General features: G+C 39.4%; 1 protein-coding gene across 1 annotated transcript in view; it reads right to left on the bottom strand.

The window, feature by feature from the left end:
- The window catches only part of LOC106903486 (protocadherin Fat 3-like), a 53,257-nt gene that overhangs the window by 4,538 nt on the left and 24,959 nt on the right, over positions 1-23,760 (bottom strand). Inside the window, exons 15-29 of the mRNA XM_088011452.1 lie at positions 22,413-22,805; positions 21,021-21,235; positions 20,186-20,323; positions 18,516-18,659; positions 16,809-17,006; positions 15,425-16,226; positions 14,961-15,095; positions 14,716-14,870; positions 13,896-14,141; positions 11,936-12,182; positions 8,605-8,758; positions 7,510-8,222; positions 6,871-6,972; positions 4,603-4,662; positions 3,522-3,557 (exon numbers count right to left, since the gene is read on the bottom strand). Coding sequence (XP_087867578.1) covers positions 3,522-3,557; positions 4,603-4,662; positions 6,871-6,972; positions 7,510-8,222; positions 8,605-8,758; positions 11,936-12,182; positions 13,896-14,141; positions 14,716-14,870; positions 14,961-15,095; positions 15,425-16,226; positions 16,809-17,006; positions 18,516-18,659; positions 20,186-20,323; positions 21,021-21,235; positions 22,413-22,805 — 3,738 coding nt within the window. The remainder of the gene's footprint in view (positions 1-3,521; positions 3,558-4,602; positions 4,663-6,870; positions 6,973-7,509; positions 8,223-8,604; positions 8,759-11,935; positions 12,183-13,895; positions 14,142-14,715; positions 14,871-14,960; positions 15,096-15,424; positions 16,227-16,808; positions 17,007-18,515; positions 18,660-20,185; positions 20,324-21,020; positions 21,236-22,412; positions 22,806-23,760) is intronic.

Consider the following 23,760-nt stretch of genomic DNA (forward strand, 5'->3'; position numbering starts at 1 on the left):
AAACAGGTGAACTCAGCCTAAATCCTCTGACAGTCCAATCTATTTGGACAGTTGGATATAGTTTTGGACGCTGAGCTAATTGAAGTCTAACCTCTAAGAATTTACCAGCTAATTCACTTTAAAACCATTCATAGAGCATAATACTACACCACATAAAATATTTCAGATGAATTTACAGGATTCATATGACTGTCACTTATAAAGTGATGAACTCATCTAGAACATTTCCACGTGTTTTAGAATTGACCAATTACAATTATATCACATTTCTGATCCCGTGTGAACTCTGTTTTGTCTGATATACAATGTTGTTTTTTCCTTAATACCTCTGACATCTCTCAAACAAATGTAGCATAAGATATTATTTGCTGGATTCATACCAAAACGATTATAAAATACTAGTTTACTCTTGATATATGTATGAAGTCCTTCTGCAAACAATCGTTTGGACATACCTCTGTGAAACCGAACAAAGCTCTAAGCTTCTAACATAATTCAGTGGATGAGACAGTAGCTAATCAGAACATTGTACGTATATGTGCCATTTGCTTTTTGTGTTTTATTGTTTTCTTTTCAGGCTGCACAGTGGCAGCCACTGTGAAATGAAAATGAAAAATAAAAATCTCCAAAGAAAACTAGAGAAGAGAAATGCTGGTTTTCAGTTCTCAGTGCTGGACACATCTGGTCAACATACACACTGGTTTTATGCATTAAAGCGACATCTTTGAATGCTTCATGATCTGCTTGTGATGCTGTATGAAACTCAACTAAAGCTCTCTGGTCTGTTGGGGAGTTCAATTCCTTACGATTTTCTTTAGTTATTTTTTACAATTGTTTTACTTTTCAATTCTAACCAAAAGTGACTGCCACTTTTGGTTGCACAATGGCACAAAAAGTGGCACAATGGTAGCATTGTTGCCTTGCAGCAAGAGGGTCCTGGGTTCAAATCCCAGCCTGGGGTCTTTCTGCATGGAGTTTGCATGTTCTCGCTGTGCATGGTGGGTTCTCTCTAGGTACTCCAGCTTCTTCCAAAAACACGACTGTCAGGTTGATTGGTCTCTCTAAATTCTCCATGGTTGTTTGTCCTGTCTGTCTCTGTGTTGCCCTGCAATGGACTGGTGACCTGTCCAGGCTGACCCTTGCCTGTTGACAGCTGGAGGTACCAGCACCCCTCTCAATCCAAGTAGGGATGAGAGTGGATGGATGTTTTCTTTTCCTTAGCAATTTAATGTAGCTGTTAAAGCTGAACAAAAAATCAATAACAATATCACAATAGACATATGATCAACATTAATAAATCATACATCTGATAGAATATTCAATATTCAATATACAGAATATTCACTAGAATCCGATCCAGAAGTGCACAGCATTCAGGGAGATGTAATAAGAGGAAAGGTTTTAGCTGCTCAAACCTCTCAGGTCATGTCAGTTCACCTTGCACCTCGTTGATGCCAGGTGGATGGCATCAACTCATTCCCTCATTCTTTGGTTACCTAGCAACAACCTGTTCAGTAGCTTGTGCAGCCTCCTCATAAATGTTTAAAAATAAACTTCGGCCTTGAGTGAAAACTGTGGACAAAACATTTAAGACTAACAAAAGTAAAAAATAAAATAAAATAAAAAATCAACCTCCTAAAATGATGAAATGCTGTGCCTTTAACTTTAAAGAGCAGATGTTTGAGAACCTTAATATCTCAGATCCACATTGATCCACATCAACAAAGTTTGACAATATTCTCATTTTATTAAAATAAGGTCATCAGGTCGGGAATCGAACCTGTGACGGTCGCGCCAAGGACTGAATGAATGGATTTAACGTTAATATCTCACATGCTCTGCATCCTTGTGGGAAATTAAACAATATCAGGAAGAGAAATGTGAACTTCTACAAGTCTGAATCAGACTTGGGTCCAACTTCCAGATGCCTCAATGTGCCACGGTTCAAACAATTATGTGCAAGAATGAACACCGTGGCAATTCAATTCAATTCAAATTCAAAAATACTTTATTGATCCCAAAGGGAAATTAAATGAAATGTCAGAAATCATACCATTAAGGAAGAACACTGAGACACTGGTTCTGTCTCAGTGTTCCAGTGAGAAATCTGCAGTCCACCTCAGAACTAAAGAAAAAGACCTTATGCTGAAGTTGCTTACTGTCATTATCCACAACAAAATGTGTCCTGTACCAACACTGAAAAGAAAATGAAGAAAAGAGGAATGACTCCAAAAGCAACAATAAGAAGAAAAACACTGAATACAGATTGCAAATGCAGTCAGAAATAAAACTTTTATTTTTGGGGACACACCTTGGGTATCTAATAAAACTAAAATAATGACCAAAGGAAGCAATTACCAGTAATTAGCTACATTAACTAATTATACAGGTCACCCGCCAACTGCTGGAGCGAGGCACCAGTCCTGTCCTCTTGACCTCAGCACGGCTCAGTGAGGTAAAACAGCTAACAGGTAAGATGCTGTTAAGTTCTGTTCAATTAAAACCCAAAAGGTTTTAATTGATTTTTTTGCTTTTATTGCCTTTATTTTTTCTTTGTTTGAAATAAAGTGAAGTTGAATTGATTTTGAATTGTGCAACTTGTTTATCAAAACTCTTTCTTTTTTCTGTATTTTGTTAAATCTGACATGGAGCTGTATTTAGAACAATGATGTATATAATATACTACAATTTCTCTAATATACTTATGGGAGCAGGGCTTGATGAGGGGCATCACACATCATTTTGCCTGAAGCAGTGTTAGTTATTGTTATTGCCCCCCTCATGTTCCATACAACTTCAAAGACATCAAACAAGAGAATTTAAAGCAAAAACAGTAAGAAATAAATTAAGATTGTTTCCGTGTACTGTATAAAAAAAAACCATGACATGGCTGAAGCAGCGAATGGATTTATCAGACAACTGGAGAAGCAACTGGTCCCAGTCTGACCAGTACACAGAGGAACACCATGAAGCACCCAGAGCTGTGGCTGCAGACAGACCACAGCCTGCGACAGCGATGCAAAGAACAGAAGGCTGCAGGACGTAGACAAAATAATTCCACTTCCAATGAAAAGGAGGAAAAATAAATAAGTTACTAAAACAAAGTGCTTGCTCTATTTGAAAACGACAATAAATGTTTAGAATATTTTAGAATAACATCATTACTATTACTTTTAGTCTGATTTCTTTAGTTAAATCAAATATGTTCAAAACAGAGGAGTCTCTAGCAGAGGACAAAAGATTGAGTAAAACTGGACAGACACTGACATAAGAGTAGCTACAGCCATCATGAGAGTCTGATCAAAGTCCAAATCATCAGTATTATATTTCAAAAGCAAATCTCTTCAGCCTCAGAGCTCAAACCAGAAATTACAGCTAACAGTCTCATCATGGTCAGATTTTTGGGTGTACTGTAGAATAGAAACCATTTATACTTGGTAATTATTATTTTGTCTACTCACTGCTGTACACCACCAGACAGAGACAGGGACAACAACAGACAGACTCAACCAACAAGTCACCTCTATTGTAGGTTTCACCACGGTCCATAACTGACACTGTCAGATGGAAGAAGAAGAAAACACAGCAATGTTTAGCTTTAAATCATGACCACATCAATAAAAATTCCTCGGCATCCTGAGTCATTGCTGTTTGACCTCTTGTAATATTAAAACTTATGTATATTAACTTAAAGTGCCAGCTAGGCTTATAGGCACAGCTGGTAAGCATACTGTATATCAAACACCCTCAAGATCTGTTACTTCATGGTAGAAGAAGAATCTCCAGCACAAACATTTTTAAGAATTGAATTTGAGAGAATGTATTGCATGGGGAAAACATCTGGACCTCAGACATTTAGCAGAGACATGTTGTGGAAGCCGATCACCAAGGCAACCATTAGATGCTATTTCCTCAGTTGTTTGAGACTGATGCTAGACAGAACGTGTGTCCTACCAGAGCAAACGGAAACAAGAGCAGTATGCTCCAGTCTTTAAAAGAACTCTGCTTTCACCAAACTGAAGTGAGGTTTTTGGGGCTCTGTATAGCATGTCATGTTTGCACCATGGAGAAACAAAGTCACACACAACTAATTATAAGTTTGTAAAACTGATTAGGTAAAAAGAAGGCTAATGTGATAGTGAGGGAAAGGAGCATTTATGCTACTGGTCATTAAGAGAAAAACAGTATTCTGTTTACATTGAATAAATCCATCTAATTTATATATTGGATTTTTCCACTCTTTCCCAGTGTGACATTATGCTGCTGTAATAATAATAATAATATGCAGGCCAGACGTCACATCCCACAGTAGAGAACAGCTGCACTTGGGTGTTAGACTCCAGTCCTTCACGGCTGGTGTGATGCAACTTTTACATGCGTCTCTGCTTCAATAATAACCAAATCCAATAATCAGGTCATTGGTAGAACCTGAAACACCTGACACATCTATAAGCTGCAGGACACTGGCCGCCTTGGACTGGAGGGAACGGGGCGAGTTAGAGGAGATTGGCTCTGGTTGACTGACTGCTAACAGCAGACATCTGAAGGATCCAAGGACTGGAACAGCAAGTGAAGAGACACAAGAAAGATGAGAAGTGGTACCTTCACTTTCGATTGTGTCAACTGCATCGTTGACCAGTCGAATGACAGTCACAATGGAGGCTTGAAGAGGGAAACAAGGAGCAGATACATTTTTAAAATAGTCGACATTCATAGAGAAACAAAGCTCAGCATATTGTTGACGAGGGCCGATCCTCACTGTGAGCAGTTATGTTTCCTTCTATCTTCTTTTAGAGGAAATGTACAATTTTACATCATCAACACAGATACCTGGTGCAAGCAGGTGCAGCAGATGGTGTACAGTGTGTTTTAAGGTGTATTCTACCTGCAGTCAACTGTACAGAATGGGACAAATCAACAACAGGATGTTGCTTCAAGTTATTTGGGTTTGATCAGGGTTCAGAATCACCCATATGAAGTAAGAGGCAATTGGCCTAATAAAGGAATGAACTAAATAAGGGGGGAAATAACGTTTTTCCAAATAATTAATCCAAAAGACTGAACTACATAGAGAAATAAACAGATGTGGAATGATAATAACATGGGCATGAAAGGATACAGTCAGAGTAAACATAAAGTAACGCCAGGATTCCTCAGACTTTGCATGGCTTCACATTTCTTTGAAGCCAAAGATTTTTCTTCTTTGGCTTCATCTTTTAAATGTGACATTCTGTGATGCCTGTGTTTGACCAGCCAGGTTAGGTTTAAATCATTTCACAACCTGAAAAAGGCCAGATGTTTCAGAATTGCCAGATTTTCCTTTCTTTATGCAGGTGAGTACATATGATGCCACCTGGGTGTGGAAGTGAAGAGCTGAAAGTCATGATGCAATAGCAGATTTTAGCACAGTGTCCTGAGACACGCAGCTGAATGATATAAAATACTGAAAGCAAATCACATTTAATGATGATGAGCCATAACAGCAGCACACAAGCTGAACCTGCCTGTCATGAAGGCTATGAAGGTGTGACTGCCACTTTTCTAAATCTAATCAAGCGGTTTTGTTTCCAGACAAAACTGCTTGATTGGTAAAGTTTAATGTCTAAATTTTACCAGGAGGAACAATGGAGTTTATTTTTCTGACATGTCAATTCTAACAGGAGGACATTAAAACCTCTTCATCCTCAGCTAATGGAAACTTTGTCTCCTAAACCTCCACCAGGCTGCCATGTTTGTACTAAATGATTATTGCATGTCTGTAGGGGCTGACACTGAGGAGTATATTTATTTGCTGTAAATGACAATAACTGTTGGAAACATTTTGAATGTTAAGCTTATCGAGCCAGAGACTATAAACATGTTGCAGTGGATGCAAGCTCTGTATTATTTCATTTTGAGATTTTTTTTTATTTTTCAATTAGAAAACTAACTGTTTTCCACTAACTGTGGCCCTTCTCCACAATCTTCCTCAGGGTCCGGTCACCTCTTCTCGTTGTGCAGCGTTTTCTGCCACACTTTTTCCTTCCTACTGACTTCCCACTGAGGTGCCTTGATATAACACTCTGCAAACAGCCGATTCGTTCAGAAATTTCTTTCCGTTTCTCACCCTCTTGCTTGAGGATGTCAGTGATGGCCTTCTGGACAGCAGTCAGGTCAGCAGTCTGACCCATGATTGCGGTTTTGAGTAATGAACCAGGCTGGGAGTTTTTAAAGGCCTCAGGAATCTTTTTCAGGTGTTTAGAGTTACTTTGTTGATTCAGATGATTATTTTTATTGCTCGTTCAGAGAACCTTTTCATAATATTCTAATTTTTTGAGACAGGGATTTTGGGTTTTCATGAGCTGTTTGCCAAAATCATCAAAATTAAAACAATAAAAGACCTGAAATATTTCAGTTGGTGTGCAATGAATCTAAAATATATGACAATTTAATTTTTATCATGACATTATGGAAAATAATGAACTTTATCACAATATTCTAATTTTATGACCAGCACCTGTATATATATTCCTTTTGGAGATACATTAGAATTGCTCAAACTTATTCTTTTAAAATTGTGTCCTGTAGAAGTTAACAACTCACTGAAATCCTGTCTGAGTTTGGACAGGATTTCAGTGTCCAAACTCAGACAGGAAGTCATATCTTTGACTTCTCGGTAAACGGTAGAAGCTGGAAGCTAACCTCAATGAAAGCTGATGCAAAAGTTGGCTCAGATGTGGGCAACTCTCAACTACAGGGTCGAATTGCTTTAGCCAAATAAAGAACAAGCAAATGAAGCTTTGAAAAAAAAATAAAAAAAATAAAAAAAAACAAGCCACACATGACTGTTATGAAAAACACAGCTTTGTGGAAGTGAAGGATGAGTCTTACCGTTATCCTCACAGGAGTCAGACTGGAATGAACTCAGGGACTGGGCCTCTGAGTTGCTGCCTGAGAAACACGTGTTGCCGTCTGCTATGTTGACCACTTTATCTGCAGGAATAGATCAAAATGTGAATTCCATTAACCTTAAAACTCCAATAAAGAAATTGCACGTTGTGGGAAGGTGGTAATAACAAATATAAGTTGTCAGCCTTATATACAAACTGAATAAGAAAGGTTCAAATCTAGTTAGGTAAAATATAAAACATTCAGCACTTTACAAAGTTCTTGCAGGAGAAATTATATTTTTTCCAGTATAAATGTTTAAAATGATGCTCACACTGTTACTTCTCCAGTGCTGCCGTTACATCGTACCAAAATGTTGTGTCAAGGAAGGAGTCTAAAACTTTTTGACGTCAGAAAAACTCTCAGCCTGACACTGAACTTAGTAATACATCACTATATCTGAGGACGTGGTGATGACCTGACACACAGTGATGTATGGAAATCCTCCCCGTTTTGTCTAAAACATCTTTGGGAAAGACAGAGGGAGGGCAAAAAATGACTTCAGCTATTATTTTAGGAATTATTTTCACTCAGCTGCACACAGTACTTTACTTCTTAAGCTCCACTGTAGCCTAAACTCACCATCATCGCTGGCCAGCGGGCTTTTGCGTATGGAGTCACATTCCGAGCGGCAAGGTGAGACGGGGGGCAGGTTGGGAGCCACGCTGCACACCACCACCCCTCTCCTTATGGTTCCAGGGAGGATTCTTGGTGATTCTGGGTGAAAGGTGCTCATCTCTGTGTGATCCAGGGTGTGTTTCTCTGACAGCTTCTCCAGCTTCGAGAGTGGGTCTCCTTGGAAACAAGGTGTGTATGCCATGGGCCTCACCGGCACCTGCGGCGGTCCAATTATGCCAACCCCTCCCATCAAGGTGGGTTGTATTCCTGACTCTGAATACAGGTTCTGGTGGTCTCCGGGACCACAGTGTAAAGTCTTTAATGGAACGCAGTTGGCCTTGTTGAGAAGTGCTGCAGTGGCTGGGTCCTGGACCAGAGACAGATTGTTCCTTGAATAGTTCTTATTAAAAACCTTCTTGCGGAAAGCAATGAAGAGGACGATGAGGACGATAATGACGAAAAGCACTCCGGTAATGCCGATCAGCTCCTCCTTGCCAACCACAGCATGACCGGCCTGCATGTCAGGGACAACAACGGGTCGCAGAGTGCAGCGCTGGCCCACAAAGCCAGGCGTACAGTTACAGTAGAAAGAGCCGGGAGTGTTGATGCAGGTGCCTCCGTTCTCACATTCACCCTCAGGGTTGTTTCGGTCACATTCATTCACGTCTTCCTCACACCTGCAAGATGAGTGAAATAAACATCACTTTACTAATCATCTGTTAGAGCAAACCGAATGAACTGAATGAGCATTAAAGATCGATCGATCGATTGATACAAAAGTAGTTTTGATATGTTGATTTTGTGTGAAAGAAGATATCGAAGTCATCATGCTCCAATGTGAAAAAGTAATAAATCAGGAATTAGCTGATATTTGATAACTATTTGATCATTTTCAGAATCAGGAAATCACTTAAATAGAACTTTTCTGACTGCATGAAGCAAAACGTCCTGATCTGAAGAAAAACTAAGGATTACAAAGTGTTTGTTGTGATGATTCATAGAGTAGTGCAGTATAAATGCTCTTCATGTCATAATTTGGGTGTTTGGGTTGGAACTCACATGAGGCCCTTGAAGCCCCTCCTGCAGCTGCAGAGGAACGCGTTACCGATGGGTTTACACACACCGCTGTTCTGACAGGGGTTGGGAACACACACTGTTATCTCCATCTCACAGTTACCTCCAGTGTACTGGGGATTACAACTACATGTAAACCCTGGAAGACACAATGGGGAGAAGAATAAAGAGTGATGATGCATATGATGCATTATATTAAGTACACCAGAAGTGTGTAACTCACTTAGATTCATGCTATAACTCAGATTACACAGGCATTCACAAAAGAAGAAAAATCCAGAAAAAATGGCTAGTTCAAAAATTGTAAAAACGTATAAACCACCAAAAACTGTAATTTAACATACAGTAGATAATACTAACATTAAAAATGAATGCAGAATAAATAATCACATCACCATAGAACACCATTAAAATAATTTCTATGAGTACAAATTATAAAAGTAAACATCCATATTTATTTACATTATATATTCTGTATTATTTATTCGTCAGCCACAAGGAGAGGAAGTCAGTGTAATAACTGAGTGTATAACTGACTACATAACCGTCTGTGTGGACAACACCACCAGAACAGTGACACACTGCCCTGGATCACCAGTGAGCTAAAGGAACTGTTAAACAAGAAAAAAAAGAATATTTAGGGAGCAAGACAAGGAGTTACTAAAGAGGAGTATACAGAAGCAGCTCAAAGTCAAGATTAGTGACAGCAAGGAGGTGTAGGAAGAAGCTGGAGAGTAAACTACAAGGAGTAGTTTAGATGTGTGAAATGAGAGTAAACTACAAGGAGTAGTTACTCCTTGAGCTGTGTGGTCAGGGATGAAGAAGACCACAGGCTTCAAGCAAAGGGAGGGTCAGATAGATGGAAGTTTGGACAGAGCAAAGGAGCTGAACACATTCTGCAACAAGTTCAGTTCAGGAACAAGCTCATCATCATCATCATCATCATCATCATCATCATCCTCTCTGCCCCCAGCCAAGCAGACCCCACCCTCCTTAGATGTCCTATCGTTCACATCAGTCATTGATTCTTCTGTTTCTACCAATTTGTCTTCAACCTTCCCAGCAGATGCTGGATTGCCTCTCGCTCGCATGTTTCTACATCTAGAAGTCTGGAGAAGAGGGAGCCGGAGGGCCGAACAGGAAGGAGCAAGTGCTCAGCTAAATTAACAGATCACACTCATGAAACAGAAGCTACCACATACAGCTCTTTATTATTTTCCACACAAACTGAAATGTATGAAGGAAGCAGCACAGTCACATGCGTGCACACAGTTTTACACATCTAAATGTTTTTGAGTGCCGCAATGTTCAAAATTTGTCCCTATGCTAACTTTCAGTGTGAAAGCTGCACACTGGTTTGTGAATGATGCCTGGTATCCAGGATTTGGAAATCAGTGATCAATTCAGGATGAGTCACCCAGCTGGTCGATCCTTGTTCATCAGGGGAAGTTGACAGAGGAGTAGATGGACTAGTGGGTGATAAAATCTTCCATGAGGACAATGCTTGGACTATGTGACATTATTTTGATAAGACACAGTATATTCTGTCTTGCAACAACATCCAGTGTCCTGTATGACATTTTCCTTGTCCGCCTTGTCTGTCCCTCCATCTCACATTAGAAGATTACTATTATTGTAGGTCCTGACAATGGCTGATCTCAGTAATGGGAATACATTATCTATCGTCTCATCAAGAAACAGTTCAAGCATCCTTCTTCATAAATGTACATGCATCTTCATGATGGGAATACTCTACTTCCTTTGTTAGAACATCAATTTACATGATTAGAAAGATTTTAAAAAGTGCATGCACACTCAGTATGAGGGATTGCTGAATACAAGCAACCATTGACTGTTGCTACTTGCTGGTCCAGGAGGAGTCAATGCTGCCAGTCAGTGACTCAGTTCCATCTGCTGGATAGAAAATGTTTTAAAATAATTAATTATATAAACTTAATGCACTGTTTGATAACTAGGATCAACTCGAATGCATGTGACTGAATATCAAATTTTTTTTGGTAAAGTGCCTTGACTCGACATTTGTTATTATTTCAATTTAAAACCCACAATAACTTCTCTTTACTGTTACTCTGTAAAAATGGAAACACTGAAGCAGGTCTCATCCTGACTCATTAAGTGCTTCCATGCATAGATAGCTCAGACATAAGCTCTTCTTCAGATCTTGACTGGCTTTTGTTAAGCTCAGTGATAAAAGGAGGCCTAATAACCCATTAATGTTGAACTCTGGGAGGAATCATCTTTTTAACAGGGTCTTTTTACATGAGTTCTGAGAGTTAAGAAGGTTAATATATTAGTCATCTGACAAAAATAAGGAAGCACTTATTCATATAGTACATGTCATACAAACAAGTGCAGCTCAAATAAACTCAAACATATTATTTATGTCTTTCTTTCCCACAATAAAGCTGAAGGCCGTCTGTTGCAGAGTTAGAATGTAATTTACTATAACGTTTGACCTGATCTTGTGAATTTATTCTAATGCTGCACCATATACAGTATTTCTAAAGCAAAGGGTAGGTAAATATGAAACAGTGATAAAGACCAACAAGCTAAATAGTCTATTATGATCACAGACCTCACTCTTTGCCCTTTGTCAAAGAGTATGCAAAATACTCTAAAATATAAAGTATACATTTTCTTTTTAGGTAGGAAGTTGATCATTTTAAGTCACCATATTCAGCAACTCATTTTTTTTATCAGAGTTGGGTAGTAACTTGTTACATTTACTAAATTACATTCACTTGAGTAATTTTTTTGAAAAATGTACTCTGAGGAGTATTTTTACTATGCTGTACTTTTTACTTTTACTTGAGTAACTTTATTATGAAGTATCTTTGCTCTTTCTTGTGTAACATATCTGGATTCTCTACCCACTGAATAAAAAACAAACATGTTTTAAACAAAAATTCACCAGACACACACCTTACAATTTTATGAGATTTTTATTGAAAGAAACTGATTTGGAAAAATCTTCTTTTCCCAGTTGTTTTTTTTTTGTCCTTAAAATACCAAAAATTCCACTAAACTTTATATTTTGGTCCTTCTGATGACGTAGTTTTTATTAAATGATTGATATTTTGATCAGTTGCTCAATACTTGAGTAGACTTTTTACCAAATACTCATTTACCCTTACTTGAGTAAAAATATGTTGAAATCATGCTATTTTTACTTGAGTATCATTTTTGGTTACTCTACTGCCTCTGGATTTTATTGTGCTTGTGATTTGATTGTTGAGTAATCACTGCACACAGCGCTCAGTTAGCTCTGCTGTTTCTTGTATTTACTTTTACTCACCACCAGAGGGCAGACTGGTACAGGTAGCGCCATTGCGACAGGGTTGATGATGGCAGGCATCAGGGTAGAGAATGCAGCCGAGCTTCAGCTCCGTTAGTTCCACTACCTCTGCATACTGGGAGCGTTTGTTTTGCAGAGGCAGCTCTTTATTATTCAGCATGACTGAGTCAAGACATCCTTGGAATCCCTCGAACACTCTGGGGTCTTTTTGGGAGACCACAAGGTTACGCGAGTTTGGGGGCTGCACCTGAAAATTAGAGGTTAGAATTTAAAAAATAAACTGAAAGAAACGGAAATCTGCATTTATGATACAAATGTCTATCTACATTGAAAAAAGAAGAAACATGGTGCAATTTGTTAACATAAGCATAACTTCTGTAGAATGACATTATACTAATCTACTGAGACAGTAACTTTCTTTACTGTTAGTATTGAATAATGTTGCATTAATTAATGCAGCCAACGGGATCTGTTTAACATGACTGTCAGACAGACTAAGACCTTACTTTATTCAGTCTACAAGTAACTTAGAAAGTTCCACAAATACTGTTAAATATGTTAAAGTAGTAATATATGATTTTCATGCTGTTTACAGAAATGTGATGCGTTTTAAAAATCGTTCTTCTCTGCTTCAGCACACCTTGCTCCAATATTAACTCATTTTCAGAGCGCTGTAGTGTTGCTGAACTCTGACCCTAAGGGACTGCAGTTTTAGACCACTGACTGAGCTATGCAGCTATGAAGAATACTAAATCAAATGACATAATTTTTTTGTATCTATCTGAGTTCGGTCTAAGGTTCTTGTAAGTGTTTTAAATCCTATGAACACATACATGAAAAATCTAACATAGGACCATCTGTACACATGTAGGTGTTACAGGACCATCCTCAGTGAAAGGCAGGACATTTGGTAACACTTTATTTGAAGAGGTATGCATAAGACTGACGTGATAGTGTCTTAAATGTGATATATCACCTAAAGAAATATGAAAGAGTCTTTGAGAATGTTTGACTGTTGTCATGAATCGTCATTCGGTAAATAATGACATTTTTAATGCAACGTTGGTTTAAAAGTTACATTAAAAGTCAATTAAAAGTTCCATCTTTACATTAAAGTGTCATTATTTACCAAATAATGCAAAGTTGACAATCTTAATAGACTTTTAGTGCAACTTTTAAAACAACTTTGCATTAAAAGAGTCATTATTTACCAAATGACAAAGTGTTACCAGATATTTCCCTTGTTTTATGAAGACATTCCACCTCTCTCTCAACCAAAAACTTTCTTTCAAATTGGAGGCTTTCCGGACGAGCCCCCAAAAACAAGTCGTTGTAGTGTAACGGTGTGTTTGAGGTCACATGTATCGCTGCCTCCACCATCATGTGACCAATGTGTGAACTCTCACTTCTTTAAAGGTTAAATGGTGTTGCAAGCACCCTAATAGAAAAACAAGGCTGCTTGTGGTGTAGCAGAGGGAGCTCTCAAGGAAGCATCTTGAAGGTAGGATGTTAACCCTTCATTCTCAACAATGGTCACTGATCCTTCTATTTAATATTTACTGTCCTGAGTTACAAGAAATCTTTAGTATTCCCAGCTTGATAGCATACTGAGGTGTTTTGGTTCCACCTCCAGCTTAAGACGTGCATTATAATCCCTCTTTTCTCATATTTCAAAAGACGCTCTTTCAATTTCTTGGATCTTGTCCAAGTGATTTTCTCTTTGCACGTTAAAATTAGGTCATAAATGAACATCAAAACAATCCAAATTAAACATATGTTATTGAGACAATTTTTTTTGTCTAGATTCAAAAATAATTCATTTTTCTCCCAACTGTATCACATGCCATTTTCAGTGAATAACAAGTGATGAATAATAGTAACAGAATGTACCAAAAATAAGTATAAAACAAGGAAGGGAGCCTGGAACATTCCATTGTAAAACTCTAACAGAGGTACTGACCAGAGCTCCAAAGTAGAACGTCCGATCTGGAGGTAATGGTTGTATTAATGAAGGGGGATGCCGTTGCTCAATGTAGCTGTCGTCTAGTGCCAGGCTACTGAAATTGCGATTCAGTTCCAGTGCCACAGTGTGCCAGTTGCCGTCATTTATGCGACGTCCAGCAGGTCCCAACATGTCAGGACCCTCAGCACCTCGGCTTGTGAGAGGCTCACAGGACAACTGGAACCACAGCTTCCCTTCCTCTAACTGTGAAAACACGCACACACACGCACGCACACACACACACACACACACACACACACACACACACACACACACACACACACACACACACACACACACACAGACAATCACAACTAGATACTGCACAGTGCAGTCAGTAAATGTATATGTCCATCCTTCTTTCTGGCTGTCTGTTCGTCACTTAGTCTCCCTGCAGAGGATCATTTGAATGTTGACGGCTGAGAAACCAAACAGTGAGCTGCTGCAGCTGCTGCTGGAAGTTTCGACTCCACTGTCAAGAGAAGAGTCTTTGCACTCCTCTTACAGCAGCTACCTATTGGAGCACACAGGCAAATGTGTTTTTCCATGACAGTTTTTGCCACCATCATGTTTGACTGTAGCTGTGATGCTGTATTTCTGTTTCTATCAGCTTCTAAAGAGATCTTTTTTCTGTCCATAGAATATTCTTTCTGAAGTCTACAATGTTTTTGGCAAAATATGAGATGGGACTTTGTGTTCGTTTAAATCAAAAATACTTTTGTTAACTTCAATGAGTGTGTGTGTGTGTGTGTGTGTGTGTGTGTGTGTGTGTGGATACCTTGAGAATAATGCACCGCTCATTGTGCATATACATGATGATTCCTCGGCTCTGCAGCGTCCTGATCCTCAGGATGAGCTTCAGCTCCGTCTGCAGCTGGTTGGACAATCTGTATTTGATGTAGCTGTTGCCTGAGAAGCTCAGAGACGAATGACCTGCAAGCAACACAATGCTGACCGTCATTCTGTGGATTCAAATGAGTGTATTTTGTTGAAAAGTAATCCCCTGACATCATAACATCAGACCTGCACACTCTCCCAGTTTGCCTCGTGGACACTGGCATGCATAGCGCCCTCTAATGGCCTCTACTGAAACACACTGCATGTCTGGAGGACACAGCTGTTCCTCACACTGCTCTAACAGAACAGCACAACTGGCATCTGCACACAAAAACAGAGAAAGATGCCTTTGTTACATCTCTAGACTGACAGCAAGAGATAACTCACATAAGCATTAAAAAGAGTAACGCATACCAACTAAAAAGTTTTGAAAATATTGCAGTTATTGCTAATTATTTCTTCAGAATATTTCTATTTCAGAATATTTCTATTTCAGAATATTTTATATATTTTCAGAATACTTTAGGACAAAACTGAGTGAAATTTCATTAATAATGTAAGTAATGGCTTAAAAAATTCACTTGATGCACAAAAAAATCACTTGCTAACACTATGTGTACAAAGTGAAATGAGGAAGTCTGATGTCTCACCATGGCATGTACAGCGTGAGGTCCGGTGGAAGCGAGGTGAAACGAAGCTGACTCGAGGTGTGCTATACGTAGCCAAGTTGTGTGAATCCAGAGTGATGCTCTGTTCACACTGCGCTCCGCGACACTCCAACCCAGAGCAGTTCTTATCCAGGATGGCTGACACTCTGAGCACGTCCTCCAGTTTTCGGCGAGACGTGCTGAGTTTCTGGGTGAGGTAGGCTGCCTTGTAGTAGCCCCCTCCTGCTGTTGCCACAGACACAAGCAGGTCTAGCTGCTGTGTGCCTCCAACGGGCTGCAGGCTGAGCAGGTGCAGTGTGTCGTGCTGTTGGGACGTGGCCGCCTGCTGCATCACCTTCAACACACTCTTCAGGTACGACGCTACAAAATCTTGTGGCGCTACGCTTTCGAAGCGCACAGTCACGGCGTCGCGCAGCATATCCAGCATTGCTTGCTCCACGTGGACACGCACAGGAACTGGCACATTAAAGCGGCCATCGCTAACACTGGCATTGAGAAAGTATTCGCCGGCATCCAACCCACTGAGAGCAATGATCTTCCCGTCATGGGGGCTGATCTTGAATAGGCTGCGCTGGGAGGGGGCGGCGTGTCCAAAGGTCAGGGCATCGTAAGGGTCGGCATCGGTGGCATGGAGCTGCCCGATTACACCACCAGGAAACTCGTCCTCCATAGTGATGATATGAATCTCCAGTGGGAAGGCCACCGGCCGATGAAGGCTCTCTTCAATCACTCGAACAGTGAGATTGGAGGAGGAGGACAAAGTCGGCTTCCCAGAGTCTGACACCTGTAGGAGAGGGAGGAATGCAAGACAGCAAAAAAGAATTAATTCTAGATAGATAGAACGTGACAATAAAGGAGTCTTTATAGATATAAAATGTTTTAAATATTGCTAGAGTTGATTTTCAGAAGAAAAGCAACATTTGTCTCTCCTTCATTATACAGTACCAGGTGATAATAAGTGACAAAATAAAACACTTCCTCCTTTCAGCATGACATGCTTGGGCCTGGTGGCCTACCTACATTGCAAAATGATGACTGCTGATGTTCTGACATCATATATTGTCATTACATGAACCAAGATTTAATTGTTAAATATGACTTTTGACCTAAAGTCGTGCTTTTGGAGCAGGGTGAACATTCTATTTCATTATTATGCCCTTCACATTGCATCTCCATCACAGTTCTTATAAATCAGTAAATCTATAAACCTTTACTGTGCTGCCGCAAAAGTAGTCTTGGTATCTTTTTAATGTTTTCCTTCCACTGAAAATATTATTGTAATTTTGCCTTTTTTTGTTGCTCTCTTTGACAACATCAATCTTTGTTCCCTTCCTGATGTGACCCAGAAAGAGTACTGTGCCTCTACCTGGATCTGAAGAACATAATCCTTGGCAATGTCCCGTCTGAGGACTTGATTTGCCACCAGTGTGCCATCTGTCTCCAGCTCAAACTCCCTGCCATCGTTTCCAGACAGGATGCTGAAGGAAAATGGCGGGCCGTTATGAGGGGCGTCCTGATCGATGACGGACAGCTGCAGGATTCTGGTGCCAATGGGCTTGTTTTCCTGGAGCAGAGGTTAAGATCATAAAGATTGGAAATGTGGTCCCAGGAGAGAGAAAAAAAGACATTTAAAACTGATTTAACTAAGGCAATACTGAATAAAGCTAACACACATACAGAAGTTCATATCTTTACCCACGTTAAGACTTTGTATTGACTTCTATTCACTAATGCCTAACCCAAACACTGGAACCCTAACCATCACCAGTATACGTCGAACCCTAAAACTTACTGCCTTTTGACAAGGTTTGGGCCCCCATAAGGTGCCTTGGTCTCCAGAAAGTACGTGAATTTTCACAGAAACAGAGAAGGAATAATGAAGGATATGTTTGTCATGGGGTGTGGTTGGTGGTGGTGAGAATGAACGCTGACAACCCAGGTAGTGATGAAGATGATGATGATTTAATAAAGAGAGCTCAAACACAGTCCAATTACCGATAGCAACTGAAAGACAGAGGACTGGAAACGAGAGCTGAACCAACACAAGACTTTACAGTTCGACTGTGGTGGCAAGCAGACAAATGACATACGACGACAGTAGACGAAGACAACAGGTGGGCTTAAATACACAGGGAGGGTAATCAGGTAACTAGACACACCTGGGAAGCAATCAACAGGGAAGACAGGACAGGAACAGGACTAAACACAGAAAACCTCAAAAATGACTACACAGAAAACACAGAACACAACAATGAGAATCCAGTAACTTTAGTGTTTCATGTATATCTTTAATATAGTGGTTTGGGGCTACTGAGCCAACTCAAAAATTCTGTATTTCCAATAAAGTTGGTAATACTCTTTTATCTGAGCTTTTATTCAGTCTTGAACGCAGCATTACAATTCCAATACTCAGTTATCCCAGCTGTTCTTCAGCCTTGAATAAATCATCTCATTTGTGAATCCAATGTGATAAGAAAGTCTCAAAGTCAAAAGCCCAGGCCAGCTGATCCGTGCGCCTGGGTTGACCAATCCGTCCGTCTATTTGTTTGCATAATGTATTACTTGGGCAGTTTGAAATGTGTACATTTGAGAAACTGCTTACACATGTCGTCACCTTCCAAAAAATGATTTATGGCCAAAGTCATTTTTTCACAAAAGTGATTTTGACAAACAAAAAAGACCACCTATTATTTTTTGCCAAAATATGATTTAGGTTAAAAAACAAACAAACAAACAAACAAACAAACAAACAAACAAACAAACAAAAAAACTTTTGGCAAAAATTGGCTTGGCCCACTATTTTAGGAAGGTGATATGTGAATGTTGAAGTACGCATTTGTTATAAACATTTGTGTTATAAACATTTGTTCATATTGTACACTTACAAATCTTGTGATATACTAGTGGATCTTATTGTAGGCTTTTTGAGACTAATTTAGCTCCATATATTTTCTGCATTGTGGTTTTACATTCACACCATTACATACATGTAGATGTATCAATAATTTCTCATGCATCTTTGGTGTGTACAAGAACTGTTTTTAGCAGTGTAACAGTCTGCCATCACGTCTACCTGTATGACAGCAGTAAGGTTTGCTGGGAAGAAGCTGGGTGGGTTGTCGTTGATGTCAGAGATCTCTACGCTGACCACGGCAGTGGATGACATCGGTGGGGTTCCAGTATCGAGCGCTCTGACAGCCAGTGAGTAGCTGGGGACCTAAAAGCACAGAGAGCATGGAAGACTTTCACTACAGCGATAGAGATGCAATCTAGAATGAAGACGATAAACGATATTTTACACAAAACTATTTAACAGCCCCATTATAGAACTGTACATACGCACAAAAGGCAAAAATGGCATATGACAAAAAATGTAATATTTATAAAATCATGTACATACAGTTTTCCCTTATACATCACAGTTGAACCTCACAGTTTGCGCACAAGGTCCCGTTTAAGGTCCTGCCACTTTCAACCATAAATGGTCGATGCAAAGCACTTCATGAATGTCAGTGTTTGTTTAAATGAGCCAGAAGGTCAGTTTTATTTCATGATTAACGAAGGAAAAAAGGGTTTGGGGGGGAGCCACAATTTCACCAAGGCAGAAAGCGATATGAGTGAAGAGCTGAAAGCATCATTTTTGGTTCCCACAGTGATGTGAAAGAGTTTATAAATCACTACCTGCATTTTAGGAGCCAAGATCCACATTTGAGCATTCACGTGTTTTGTAGCGCAGCTGCAGTTGGGGATTACTGGGAACAAATTCAGGAAGTAATGAGAAAGAAACTAAAGCCATTTCTAAAGTGGTGGAACTCCAGCGACCAACAGTGAAAAGATGGAGCACTGGTGAACTTTCCAGGGAGTGGCCTGTCAATTAAAATTACTCCAAAGGTGCAACAAAAACTCATCCAAGAGGTCACAGAAGACCACACAACCACACCCAATGAGTCACAGGCCTCACTCGCCTCAGGTCAGAGGTCATGCCTCTGCATGGCCGAATTCTAAGACAAAAACCACCGCTGAGCAAACACCTGTGCAAACCTCTAACAGCTCTCCTTCTGTACTTCAACTGCTAAAAGATGCCAATGCTACTAATTTGTAAAAAGAGACTAATCTAAATTATTTCATTTTATTGCTGTACTTTACATATATTTGAATGAAGAAGTGAAAATGTGAAAACTATTGTATGTTATATAGTGACATAGGAAGAAACGCAGTTTGAAAAGAAACTTGATTTTCTTGAAATTTTAGTGGAATGTGCAGAGAATAAGTTTAAATATTCAACAAAATTCTTCAGATCACAGATTGTTGCATTCATTACATTTTTTGGTGATGTGATGTACATGAGGTAAAAGAGTGAAGCAGAAGTTGTAAAAAGAGATGATTTGATTAAGATGTTTAGTGGAATATGCAGGAAATATAGAATTAGGCAGACAGGTACATTGCTTTATAGTGTATTGAGGTTGTGCATTGTTTTTAGAAAAGTAACTAAGTAATTATTGAACGAATTAGTTTTGAAAATAAAAAAAAGTATATGTATTACCTTTTTGAGGAAGTAATTACTATTTCCAAGTATCTTGACCAACACTGGCAGAAACTATTACAAAATTCATTCAATGATTTTATTACATTTTGCGTCTATTGCTACATAATGCGCTGTAACAGGCTGACGTGTGTCACACTGACAAGGACCAAAGTAAATTAAAATGAGGAGATCTCTCCTGGACTGAACTGTGTCCTTACTGTTTCACGGTCCAGCGGCTTGTTGACCTTTATGACCCCACTTGTCGGGTCAATGAAGAACTCGTTGTCCTGGTCTCCACTGAAGATAGAGTAGAGGACGGCTCCATTCAGACCGCTGTCAGCATCTTCTGCTGCCAGCTGCCAGCAAAAAATATACAAACACATCACAACTAAACAATACAGTGTGTCTCATATTGCAAGGTTATCCTTCTGCCACTAATGTAAATAAGAAAAAAAATTATAAAATAGCTAATTGCTAATATATTTTCACTTAAATATAATGAAATGAAAAGTTGGATCTGGGTAGTAGAAGAAATAAAAATCCTAAACAGAAAAATGTATGAAAGTGTGAGAACTCTGTGTCTGTCAACTTCATGACTAGTTGACTCTGCAATTATTTTTTGCACAACACTTTGACTGGTTGCAGTGACGCGATTGATCATGTGTCATCCAGGACATGTTACTGATCAATATCTGAAGCCCAAATCGTAACTTGCCATCCATTATATTTGCCAAAAGAGTTAATCACTGTTACTTTGTCAACCATTTACATCACACCCTCTGTTCTACTTTTCAATCAGTGTTAAAAGTGTGATTCTGAGAATATTTTTTAATGTGTTCTATAATTGTTTTCATGAGGTTTAGGCAAGAAATTTTCACTTGATCTTAAGACAACAATAAAAAAAATTGAGACTGATGACAAAATATACTTTCATTTGAAGCTACATCAGGGCGACCATTTAGAACCACCCACTGGATCTGCAAATTTCTGTTACCAGAACCCTGGAAACATGAGACTCGTAGCAGGAACTACCTAACATGACCATAAATGTACCTGCACTACAAAATGTCCAATTGTGGAATCTTCTGGCACCACAGCAGTGTAAAGGGCCTGGCTGAACACTGGAGCATTGTCATTTACATCCGTTAGGTTGATGTTCAATGTAGTAATGGCACTCAAAGGAGGAGTGCCACCATCACGAGCCTCCACGGTTAGAAAGTAGTCCTTGCAGGTATCATAGTCCAAAGGGAGGGCCACTAAAATGGCACCTGTGGAACAATAAGAGAGAAGGACACATACATTCAGAGCAGTGGCTGAGTACTGGGAGACGACATCGTCTGCTTTCTTCTACAAATCAGATAACTGTTTGCATTTGAACTGGTTGGAGTGCAGCATAAGGAGGGACTTTCTCAGGGCCACAACTACAACCACAACTGGCTGCATATTTATATTTCAAGCTTAAAAAGTTAGGCATAGTGATTAATCATGATTAATCAAGCATTAGTGTGAGTGTTTCAATCACAGCACCACTTAAAAGGTCATGTGGTTTGATATCACATATTAAAGAAGAGCCCTTCTTAGATATTTTAATACTTGATTGTTGAAACATTATACAAATTTGATTGCAGATATAAAATGTTCTAAATTTGTATTATGAACTTTCCCTCAGCCACTTTACTGGATAGTTCCTAGTAGCTATAATTGTAAAAAAAATGAGGACTCTTAATTTATCTTACATTATAGGAACCAGATTGAATTTGAGAGAAGTTGTTACTTTGACTTTTGTATTTTATTTTCAAAAACAAAACATTTCCAAACTTGTGTAAATGTACACAATAAATGTTGCATGAAAACCAAATTTCAACTGCATATTTCCAAATGGGGCTGCATGGTAGTGAAGTTGGTAGCACTGTCACTTAGTAGCAAGAAGGTCCAGGGTTCGATTCCCAGCCTGGGGTCTTTCTGCATGGAGCTTGCATGTTCTCCCTGTGCATGGTGGGTTCTCTCCAGTTTCCTCCCACAGTCTAAAAACACGACTGTCAGGTTAATTGGGCTCTCTAAATTCTCCTTAGGTGTGTGTGACTGTTTGCCCTATTTGTCTCTGTGTTGCCCTGTGATGGACTGGTGACCTGTCCAGAGTGGACATAGGCACCAGCACCCTTTGCAATGTGTATGATAATGGATGGATACTTCCACCTGCTTAAAACTTTGAATCACAGCAAACAGTGTAATGGCTATATCTCCTCTGTGCATTGATTGTCATGTTACAATTTTTTTATGTTGAGTTCAACTTCTCCCCTTCTCTCTCTGCCTCTTTCCTGACTGATTACTGTTAAATAAAGGCCACTAATGCTGAAAAAAATCTTTAAAAAATAAAAAATATATATACCTATATTTTTAAAAGTCATTGGTTGCATAATTCAAACAAACAACTCCCTCACTTACCGGTCAGGGGATGAATGTAGAACCTCCTGTGTTCGTTGCCTGATCTGATGCTATAGGAGATCTCAGCGTTTGTCCCGATGTCTTTGCTAGCGGCATGCACTCTCAGAACCTCAGTACCGACTCCCACATCCTCTGGAATGGTTGCCAGTAGATCGCGGCGCTCAAAAACAGGCGGGTTGTCATTGATGTCCAGAACAGTAATCGTAATGTTGACCAGCGAGAAGAGCGTCCGCGGCGAACCCTGATCAGAAGCACGCACGGTTATCTGATGAGTCGGCTGGACTTCCCGGTCAAGAATGTGCTCCAGGACTACTATGCCAGTGAACTCATCGATGGAGAAAAAACCTCCAGCAGAGTCAGCCAAGGAGTAGACCACCATGCGACCCGGACCTGCTTTTTAGAAACAAACAACTATCAGCTACGTACTTGAAGTTTATGAGCCTTCTTATTTATGAAGCAAAATATTTATGTAGTGAGTATTTGGACATTTTCAGCTTCTTCATTTATCACATAAAAGCTTTGTGTCATTTCTTATAATAGTGATCAAACATGGCTGCCTCAGAGGAGGGATCTGCAGAGGAATAGGTTACTCCTCTTTGTACATCTCTAGAAAGCCTTTCTGTTACTTTTCCCTCATAATTGATAAATGAAAATGTATTTTCAAACAACATGCAAAAGAAATTTACATATATATAAAAAGCATAAGTAGTAAATAACACTATATGGGATTAAAATCTTAGCCTGGAAAAGAAGTTCTAAGCTCTTGAAATGACTGTCTTCTTCAGGATGTCCATAGTTTCTGTGATGCTGCTCCATTCAGTTACACACTGAGCACAAGAAGCTGAAGAGTGTGTGCAAATCTGCCAGAGCTTGAACCACTGAATTTTCTATTTTTGTATTATCATGTAAAATGTTGTGTGCATGCTCTGTTGATGTCTCCACTGTTTAGTATCTCTTTGACTTCTCTGGTTATGTATGCTGCAGAATCAGATCCACCAAACTGCTGGCCATGCGGTACTATTGTAACAAATAACAGTATTACTCAATGTGTCATGAGGCAAAGCAGTAACATGGAGCAGGCCTATCAGTTTTAGTTGTCTGTAGTGAAGCTAACCATCAATGTTCACATTAGAAAACTTGCCATTTGCACTAGCATAGCTATGCCAGCTAGGCAGTGTTAAGACGGGAGAGTCTTCCTTGGCTCCAGCATCCACAAAAGGTGATGAAAACTTATATTTTCCTCTATAGCAATGGGTTGGTCTGCGGAGCAGTAAATACTACCACTCATTCCGTAAACATTGTTGCCTTATCCCTGGGAATCTTCTCTTCTCTTTATAGTGCGATGCTT

This window comes from Poecilia mexicana, unplaced genomic scaffold (assembly GCF_051168715.1).
Source record: "Poecilia mexicana isolate PSO_F unplaced genomic scaffold, ASM5116871v1 scaffold_13, whole genome shotgun sequence".
NCBI lineage: Eukaryota > Metazoa > Chordata > Actinopteri > Cyprinodontiformes > Poeciliidae > Poecilia > Poecilia mexicana.